The 10,032-nt window shown below is 53.2% G+C and overlaps 1 protein-coding gene across 2 annotated transcripts in view; it reads left to right on the top strand.

Annotated features, from left to right (window-relative positions):
• The first annotated feature begins 5,448 nt into the window (after positions 1-5,448).
• Positions 5,449-10,032, top strand: part of LOC146175427 (cysteine-rich motor neuron 1 protein-like) — a 192,487-nt gene continuing 187,903 nt past the window's right edge. Inside the window, exon 1 of one of the 2 annotated variants that reach the window (XM_084581770.1) lies at positions 5,449-6,555. In XM_084581770.1, coding sequence (XP_084437896.1) covers positions 6,129-6,555 — 427 coding nt within the window. In that variant the 5' untranslated portion in view covers positions 5,449-6,128. The remainder of the gene's footprint in view (positions 6,556-10,032) is intronic. The other variant, XM_084581771.1, reaches the window with a different exon arrangement.

Below are 10,032 nucleotides of genomic sequence, written 5' to 3'. Positions count from 1 at the left end.
CACTGCATGCCCGCACCGAACAAGAGCCCCGCCGCCGTCTCCTCTCCGTCTCGCCTCCCCCACAGCCGCGCGCGCGAACGCGATCGACTCCCGAGCCTCACCTTGCGTTTTTTAGAGCGCAGCTCTTTGGCGCCCGTTCCTGGGTTTCGCGGCGCCGTCGGCGTCGTCGGCCTCGTAACCAGTTCCGCCCGCCTTTCAGCGCCCCAGTTCAAGCCGGCGCTTCGGCAACCGGAGCCTCGCAGAAAGAGGGGAGGGGGTACACTCAGCGGCGAACGATGGGGGCAGGAGCGCGAGCAGCAACCGGAGAACACGAGGAAAGGATGGGGAGGGGGGGGGGGGTCGCCGGAGGCAGCGTTAGCAGCGACCTGATGCATCTGACGCCGCTAGCGAGTCAAGACGACGTGCTATGTGCTATGCATGTTCTTATGTGGAGGATGAAAAGGGGGATCAGCGCGTTCAACTGTCTCCTCAGGTATGAGAGATCACCGCCGTGGCGCCGAGTTAAGGGGGAGGGGGTAAAGGGCAGGGATGATTACTGGGATAGTGGCAAGGAAGGAAGGTAAAGGGCAAGAGGATCCGGTGAGCCTTGATCGTCGGGATAAGCGCGAGGCATGGAGACGGGATCGCTGAAGGTCGGCCCATTGTTGGATGGGCGGACAATAGGAGAGCGGCGCCCGTAAGCGCGGAGCTGGCGGAGGGGTCCAGGGTTCGTACCAATGATGGCACAAGGACCCGCAGAGAAGGAGTCACTAAGGGGGATGGCGGTCACTCTGGGAGTACCCCTAAGGTCACAGTCTGGGCACAACACTCGGAGGCACAGAGGTTTGAGTGAGCACAACCGCGACACAGTGAGAAGTCACAGGATGGACACAATATGCGAAGGCACAGTCAGTGAAGTCACACTTTGGGCACAGCGAAAGGCAAAGTCAGGGAGGGCACAACACTCGGAGGCACAGTGGCTCCAGTGAGCACGAACACGACATAGCCAATGAGCACAGTAACAAGTCAGAGGATGAGCACAATGTGCGAAGGCACAGTCAGTGAAGTCACACTTTGGGCACAGCGAACAAAGGGGATAGTCGGGGAGGGCACAACACTCGGAAGCACAGTGGCTTGAGAGAACACAAACATGACACATCCACTGAGCACAGTAACGAGTCAGGATAGGCACAGTCAGTGAAGTCACACTTTGGGCACAGGGAACAAAAGCAAGGAGCCCCCCCCCCCCCTCTTCATGCGTGGCGGCGAGGGTGCTCTTCGGTTGCCGAAACGCCACGGCTCGCTATCAGCGGATCACAGTGCGTGCATCCCGCTCTCACTCGCTTCACTCGCTAGCGGTAGCGACGTCAGCCGCATCAGTCAGTCGATGCTATCTGTTCGTCACGCAACGTTCCTATAGACCTAAGCGCTGCTTCCCGCAACGGGGGGATAACTCAATTGCTCTCTTCATTTCTCCTACCACAAAGCTTCTTTCATGATGAAAAAACAGCGCTACAGACGTGGACGGAGGTCAAGAACAAACAGGACGGTCCACGTCTGTAGCGCTGTTTTTTCATCATGTCACCGTACCAACTCGCCCAGATGTCTCTTCTATTACTTCTTTCATGACAGCCAAGAACTGTTAGTGGAGTGTTTCTTGAAGGAATACGTGTGAAAAATTAAAAAAAAAAGGTTTTCTTTAATTGTACATACGTGTCTTGCTCGAAATCTTTGCCTCAATTTATCGAAAAGGTTTAACAGCTGATGAGCTGCGCACAAATTTCGCATTAGGAAGTAACGTAATCGGGGGCGATTTTCAGTGCTTCTCCAGCAAATGACTCGTGAGTACTTCAACGTAAGCATACACCATTTAGTATTTAATGTGTGAACCCTAAATTCCAGCAGGAATGCGCCGATTCTCAGATTACGACTGCACCCCCTTTGTTTATAGCTTAAATTTGCAATGACTGGATGTATGCTGCTCGTTCGCACGACATAAAATGCAAGCCGAGCTAGCAATGCCAAAACTATCCACTTCTTTTCGCGCCGGTTACACCTTTATTTGTTTACAAAGTACAACTGCGCTGCGAGAAGCGCCCTGGATGCTCGCTAGACAAGGTCACAAATCGACGCTTCCCGCTCAATGTACGTACACTCTCTTTGTGATGTAAGCATTCGTCGATTTGGGGTCGCTACTGCCAGAGCTACACTCGACTGCCAAATGCAACCGCTAAAGCTTGTGAATGCGCGCTCTGTAATCGCCGAAGCAGTAGCGTCGCTAGGGCCACCCGCACCCGGAGGCGTATTGCCAAACCATATCCCGTAGGAGCAAACGACGCTCTCAGCGAGCTAAACGGCGATTGTTGCTGAAAGGTCTCTCTGAACGCAACCTAAAGGTAACATACACTCACTGTAAACGGCGAATGTTGCTGAAAGATGTCTCTGAACGCAACCTAAAGGTAACATACCATAAACATGCCACCATAAACATGCACTCAGTGAAGGCAGGAAATAATTACGGTCAAGGTAATTGCTAAGTGTAAGCAATTGCTCACGTACTTGCCTTTATTGGGGGAAAGTCATGGGGAGCGTCCGTGCTGTCGATGCTCCAACTATACCGGGCACTATTTATGGGATTTCTTCAGTACAGCTTACCTGCACTTGGAAATATCAGGAAAACCAAGTTAGGAATTCTACAGAGCGTTCAAGCTCATGCTATGCGAACCTGCCTGGGATTGCCGAAATGTGCCTCTATGGCTGCTACCATTTTAATTGCACAGGAGCATCCCATATGATATCTGCCTACCTAACAGTTGACGCCCTGAGGGCACATTTCCGACACATCTCCCGGGTACCCTGTCATCATTTGGCCAGTCTTGCTATTACCAGGCGGCGTACATCGTTTACAGAGACCGTTGATGCGCATCGCGCTATTTTGCCGTCCCAGTTTACACCCGCATCTAGACCGTCTTCTCCACTATGGAGCCTGCATAAACCATACGTGCTTCTTTCAATACCCGGCATCAGGAAGAAGGTCGAGCTATCGCCGACAGAACTAAAACAAATCACTCTTGAATACTTCCATGAGCACCATGCAAATCGCTTGCACGTCTACACCAATGTTTCAGTGAATGCCGTCAGTTCTTCAGGCTCCATGGTCATACCCTCAAATAAAACAGAAATGAAAGCTTGGACAATTCACCAGACTTCTTCAACAGCTGCAGAGCTAACCGCTCTTCGTGTCGCAATTAGGCATATCAGTCAGCAGAGCCCTCAGCGGTGGTCTGTTTTCACAGATTCAAAAGCAGCCCTGCAAGCCTTAAAAGCGGCTCTTCGCCGTGGGGCCCATGAACAACTTGTTGCGGAATTACGACAAATTCACCACTGGGCAATTAATGAAGGACATGACATCTTCCAATGGCTTCCAGGACACAGCGGCATAGCGGGCAATCTTCGGGCGGACGAGGTCGCACGTACAGCCCACCAAGACGGCGATTGTGTGTTGATTCCCTTTTTCAGGGCAGACGCAGCGGGCAGGCTTCGCGCACTTGCGCGGGAACACGCTCTTCTTGTGGAATTCTGACCAGTTTGCGAGCTGCCGCTTAAAATCCCTGGACCCTGACTTAAAGCTCCGGCTTCCACCTGGCCTACCCCGACGCGAATAAACTTTGCTGTGCCGCCTGTGGGCTGGTGTAGCATTCACAAACTCGTATTCTTTTATGATAGGCATGTCAAACAGCCCTGCATGTACAAACTGTGGGTGCGACGAGTCTATAGGCCACATTCTTTGTGAATGCCCTGTATACAGTAAGAAAAGACAGTGTCTATGCCGTGTGCTTGAGCATCTAGATGGATGCCCATTGACTGAAATTAAAATTTTAGATCCCTGGCCACGGCGATATTCTGCGGTGGAGGCCTCCCAGGCACTGCTCTGCTTTATGAAAAGCACAGGCCTAACCGAAAAAGTTTGCTGTTATGTTCCGTGATATGACTGCGACTTGATGTGATGTGACCTGTCTGTGATGTGACTGTACTAACTTCACCCATCCCTCTCTCATAACTTTTATATCCAGTCACCCCTTTCCCCCAGTGCAGGATAGCAAACCGGTTTTTTTTTTTTTACGGGTTAACCTCCTTGCCTTTCCTCCTCATCTTCCTCCTCCTATTCCCCCCCACCCTTTCCCCCATCTAACTGCTGCACCCCCTTGAACGTTGTACCCGGAGCGGACCGCACCCCCCGCACCCCCTTCGCGACGCCACTGCGCCGAAGCTCTAGACCGCGAACCCCGCGTATTCGCGCTAGGCCTACTCGTCGCTGAACGGGCTGGCAGTTCGGCTCCGCCTAACATTTCTGGCCAAGGTCATTGCTGATGACAAGGGGGGAACATATAAGATATAGCTTCTTGTTTTCCTTTTTCCGACACGGTTAAGTTACAGACAAGCGCAGCTGTTCAGGCCGTTCACTCATCGGGTGTCAAGTTCTCAGTCGGTCTCCGATCCGACCAAAATAGATCGGACGACCGTCTGCTGATCAGTTCCGTCGGCGTCGCGGGCCGAACACCTCACACTACGGTGATGGGCGACCGTTGGTCGTGCTGATGTCGTCGCCGGTGTAATGCGAAAGATCAATGTGTCGATAAGCTAATGGAACCTATAACCGTGCAGCCACTGACTGTGACCATACCGTGACCAACAGCCCCAGAAACAAGGTCACATAGGAGCAGTCAGTAGAGGCACTATAACTGCGCCCAAAGATCAGCAAGGCCAACTGCCCTCGCCCCTCGGTCTGAAACGCGGCCCTTGCCATCGTGTAAAGATCGACTGTGCAGGGCGCGTGGGAATGTCAATAAAATCCCGCTCACGGACAGAGTGGTGTAGCGGGAGGAGGTGGAACCGCCGGAGCCCAACCTTCTGCAGACACTGGGCAACAACGGAAAGAAGAATATATAAAAAATAAATGACAAACAGTGAGGTATTTATGACGCCGGCAAAGCGCAGACTTTATTACGCCGGTGGGAAAGCGGAATTAGCAGAGGACAAACACGACTCCTCTCCTCACCGCCGTAAGCGAACAACAAAACGAGAGCAAAAGAAAAGGGAACAACGAAACCCCGGAGTCTGTGTTACCCGTTCGCCGTCTCTTCCATCTTTCTTCTTTCTCGCACCTCTCGCTCTCCTCCTTTTCATTGCACACGATATCAACCACCACCAACCAGACGGGCTCCGCCGTGGTGCGCTGGAAACAAATACAAAACAGGTGGGGACGGCCGGTGCGAGGATAAAAAGAGAACGACGAAGAAGACCGAGAGCACTACCGGCTAAAGAGAGCCTCGAGAGAGGATTCTTCTGTGCAACGAACTTCCCCACGGAGCAAAACGGCCCTCTCCACGCGCAGCTCCGGCTCGCTAAAGGCTTTACGGCTCGCACGGCTCGCAGGACCGTAGCGCCATCTCGGAGGCGGCCAAACAGTGGGAACGTCGGCCTCGGCCGCCAGGCTCCAACGCAGACCAAAGGAGCTAGGAGCAGAACAGCGTCTGCGCTCTTGCCGCGCGCTAGCAAAGGCAATCAGAGGACTCCTGCGCGGCGCGTACATTGCGACTCGCCGTAGCGCGCCGCAGCCGTCGTCTGCTATCGTCCGTACTCGCGAGACGACGTGTGCATGGGGCGCGCTCGTCGAGCGAAGACAGCCGCCACAATTGTTAGCTGTTGCCAATGAAGATGGGCGTGTATGCGTCGTCGTAGGTGCTTATTTCCCCGCCATCGTTCTGCATAGTAGTCGTGTTCCCCCTCAAGCAGCGGCGACGATCTTCTGCGACGTCCTGAAGGGCGTCCCGAAGCCGATTGTGGATAACAAACACTGACGGTCACGCAGGTGTGTCGTCGTAAAGCGAAGAAGTGAGCGCCGACGCCTTCGAGTGCTTCGTTGGTGTTCGTTTGCATCCCCGTGACCGCCACTGCGCGCAGGACACGATCTTGGCCTCGCCGCAGCGGCGGCTGCCCGTCGTGTTGTCATCGGCGGTGCGTACTCGACAGTGTTGAAGTCTCATGGTGTCTCTCGCTCCGGAGCGTAGCAGCGAAGCTTTTCGGCCCGACTGAGGGGCAACGCGTGAGTGGCATCGCCGTTCGACGACAAGACGCACTCCATCACCATGCATATGATCAGCAGCCGGCGCGCACAGCTGAGCGGCGCGTCGCGGCAGCACCTGTTCTCGGCTCGCAGCCTTCTGCTGCTCGTTCTCGCGTCATCGTGCCCGGTGTTTACAGCGGCGACTGCCGGGGCTGCCTCCGACGACGATCTCGACTTGTCGTCGTGCCCGCCGGACGAGCAGTGCGACACCAAGAAGTGGTGCTCGGCGATCGCGGGTGCCGAGAAAGATGACGAAGAGCACGGGCTCAAGTGTTTGGACGAGCTGGTCGTGGATCGGTGCGGCTGCTGCCGCGAGTGCGTGCGCGACGCGCCGGGACTGCCTTGCGGCGGCACCCGGCGCCGTGGAGTGTGCAAGGCTCCCCTCGAGTGCCTCGCCGACGTCGCCGTCGGCAGGATCGCCGAGCCACACGAGGAAGGCACCTGTCACGGTAAGGAGGATGGCGCGCGCTCGCCGCCGCTCAGCCTTTGTTTTTGTTGCTTTCCCGCCTTTCACGTGCGCTTGCTTGCTGTTGCTTCTTTCGCGGCGCGATGGTCATCGGGTTTATTCTAGTCACACGGGTCTTTTTTCCCCCGACGTGGGCCCGCCGGCAACTCGGCATTCCCGCGTCGCTAGCATAGCGCTGCTCCGAAGGCCGCGCAGTGTACGATGACAGCACCGCGTCATGTACCAATCATTTATGCGGTGTTGCGTATGCTCTGTGCTCACAGACTCCGCAGTTCACCGCCGGAGTTTACCTGTCAGTGAAACTGAATTTGTGCTGACAATGACAAATTCTGCCAAGTTTTCGCTACGAATTGCAGTGAATATTTACTACATGTGGAATAGTCTGCGGTGTATGCGCCCATTTAGTCTCGCAACTATCGCTAGTCTGGGATGTGTCACCGAGAACCGCGAGATTAACAAGATGCGAAAAGGAACAAATGCCGCTGGATTGACGCACTGAAATGCACCCTATCTGCCCTGCTTGTATTCGGTCGCACCACTCACCCAGGGCAAAATTGTTAGCTGTTTGCGTTGACCTATATTCCAGTAGGTTGTGATGGACTTGCAAACGGCGCAGGTTTTATTTGAGAGCAAATCGATGTCGCAGCGTTTCAGAGCACTGAAAATATGCACGTGACTGCGTTGCGACCAAGATTTAAACGCCGTGGTAGCCTGCTCGCCAAGTAGCGCCAATTGCCGTTGCATGTTCGAGTGGGCTTGTCACGTCCCCGCCGCGCCAGGTTTTTGTCTTTTCGTTCGTGCGATGTGTGCGTCTACACTCCTGGCGCGCTGAAAGTCGTCTGTTTGCGGCCATGTGTATTGAGAGTGGACGTGCCAAGCTTTACGCCGCCGATATGCCGGCATCCGTATCTCGAACGTCTGTTTTGTCCAGTAGCAACTCCATGAGAGCAGCCACTCGAAGGGCGAGACTGTACCGCTGAAGTCCGCGTGCCTTTCATGCAGCGGTTACCTGCGTCCTCTCACCGCTTTTATGAATGGGAGGCTGTTTCTGGAATGGCCTTTGATAACACAGTAGCGTTAAGGAGCCCGTAAGGCGGAAAAAAGCCGGCGGCGGCGTCCTCCTAACGTCAGAAATAATGAATGTAAGGAACCTGAAAATGGTCAAACAAGTGACGAGCTAGGGTCCAAGTGAATGCACAAATGGCGAGGAGGTTCCTGTAAGAAGGGTAACTCAGACTATTGAAACATTTCGTTAAAGTATATTTGTGTTACTTTGGCGGGTACTTGAGTATATCGCATGAGGGTCCACTGGCCTCGAAGGCTATCTATCTTGGTTCAAGCGTGTTAGAGGAATACGTGAATGCGTTGTGGTCTGTGATGTAGTAGCGTGTACGACATATGCGTCTGGTGGTAATGTAATTAGTCTGCTAATTAAGCGTTGCATTGTTCTTTCCTTTAGCTGCCGTTGAGCAAATTTGAGAACTGCGCACACCTGTCGGTGTGTACCAGAAATCAGCTGTGTAATAAACTGCCACAATTGAACAAAAATAATGCATTCAGCCCTGTTCTGCCGTCATGGTAACATGAAGCCACAGATATTTAAAATTCGGAAGTGGCCGTACGAAGGAAGAAAATAAATGGGCCCGTCTCCCATTTTTACAGGACTTACTCGTTGTTTGAGGATATCCTGTCAATAAGCGACAGGAACAGACTTATCATACGGTGCACTTTGCACTTTCCGTCTGACAATAGCAACAGGTTGAAGCGCATTTCTCATTTTGTGTCAATCTTTTATCGCTGAAAACGCTGTTACTGGCGTACACCGTCCAGGTTATCGCAATTTTCGCATTTAGTATTTCGTGATGGTCTTAATAAAAGCCGTCCTGTCAATGTAAAGTGCCTGTTTGTTTCCAGCCTCAGTGGAAACGTATGTACGCCGGCTTTGGGCTTATAAAGAACACAAAGACCTCTCCTGCAGCAGGCATGCTTCTCATAGCTTCATTTCCGCATTGCAGCTAGTAGCGGAGTGAGCTTCTGTCCTAAATTGACGGTGCCAGACTAATTCCATATTGTACCTCCAGTCGACGTCTTGCGCTCCAGCTCACCGTGGCAGAGGAGCTACGCGGCTACATATTGCCACCTAGACTAAACTAGTTACTCTCTAGGTAGTGTTGCCGGTGCTGTTCCTTGTTCGCTCACGTAACGAGAAGCGAAAGAATACATGTCATTTTCGTTCTCTTTCGTCACAAACCGCGACGGACGGCCTGCGGGGCAGGTTGGAGGAGATAGCGGTGGCTGCGTCGAGTGTGCCGGCAGACAAGGTATGCCCTCCCTCTCGCCCCCTCATCTTCACCCATCCTCCTCCGGCGGCGACACTTGGCGCGTGTGGAGAAACCAGGGGCGAGAAAATAGCATCCGAGATAGGCGCGAAACGACCCCGGCACGTCAAGAGTAGCCTTATACAACTGGAAGAACACCGCCGTGGACCTCGTATTCGCACGCACAGAACAAGAAAAGAGAAAAAGATAAAAGCTATGAACAGCAAAAGGAGACTTCGTTTCTCTCTCGGTGTGGCTAGCCGACAAAATTCGCGCCAAGCTCTCTCTCCCTTCCACATCAACTCTCCTCTGGGACCAGCCAACAGAGGGAGAGCGAGACGTGGAGGGAAGCAGGCGCCTGCGCGGAATGCGCCTTCCTGTTGGTTAATGCTTTGTGTTGTTCTGTGTGTAGTGTGAGCGGCGCGCGCGCCTCGGCGGCGATTTCTTGTTGCTGCTTTCGCTGCGGCTGTCATCAGCGGCTAGTGAAGCGCGTGTGTGAATATTTGGACGACGAAGAATGCGCTGCCTCTGTTTTTCGAATGGGTTTCTCTTAACCGCTCTTTTCTAGACTTGCGCGGTTGGCCTGCTGTGTAGTACGCAGGCGTCGCTCATAGACGTTTAATCGTTTGACGTAACTGCTGGTCTCAATTTCAGTTTTAGGAAACCAGCCATGTCTTGAAGCCCGGATGGCGTTTGCCTAGGGAATTTGACTACGTGTTCTTATTCACTGGCTGATCCTATGGGTCCAAGCCGTCGGTACAAACAGCTGAATCTGCGCGAATGGGCTGAATCTTAATGTCCTTTGAGAGATAGTGTTGATGTCGCTGGACTAATCGACAAGGGCTTACCGTGCTTTCCAAGTACGCTGCTAACTAACGCCTCGGAATATAACCGGCTGTTTTGAATAGAACTGAGCAGCGCAGGCTACGTTGCAGTAAAAGGGCAATTTTGTATACCGTCATTTCCATTCAGTCATCACATTGCCTGTCCAAAAACGTAGTGGTTTTACGCGTGCTTCCGGGAACTTGTGATGACTGTTTTACCATCGTTCTCCCGTCCTTCCATTCGACCACGGTCTACGACGCGACGATGCAACGTGAAAATAACCTACCTCTTATAGCATCAAGCACAAGCCTAGAAAA

This window comes from Amblyomma maculatum, chromosome 10, assembly GCF_055883805.1.
Source record: "Amblyomma maculatum isolate TAMU_Amacu chromosome 10, ASM5588380v1, whole genome shotgun sequence".
In the NCBI taxonomy this organism is placed as follows: domain Eukaryota; kingdom Metazoa; phylum Arthropoda; class Arachnida; order Ixodida; family Ixodidae; genus Amblyomma; species Amblyomma maculatum.
The sequence above is the reverse complement of the archived record's forward strand: the minus strand, read 5'-3'. Positions and strand labels throughout refer to the sequence as shown.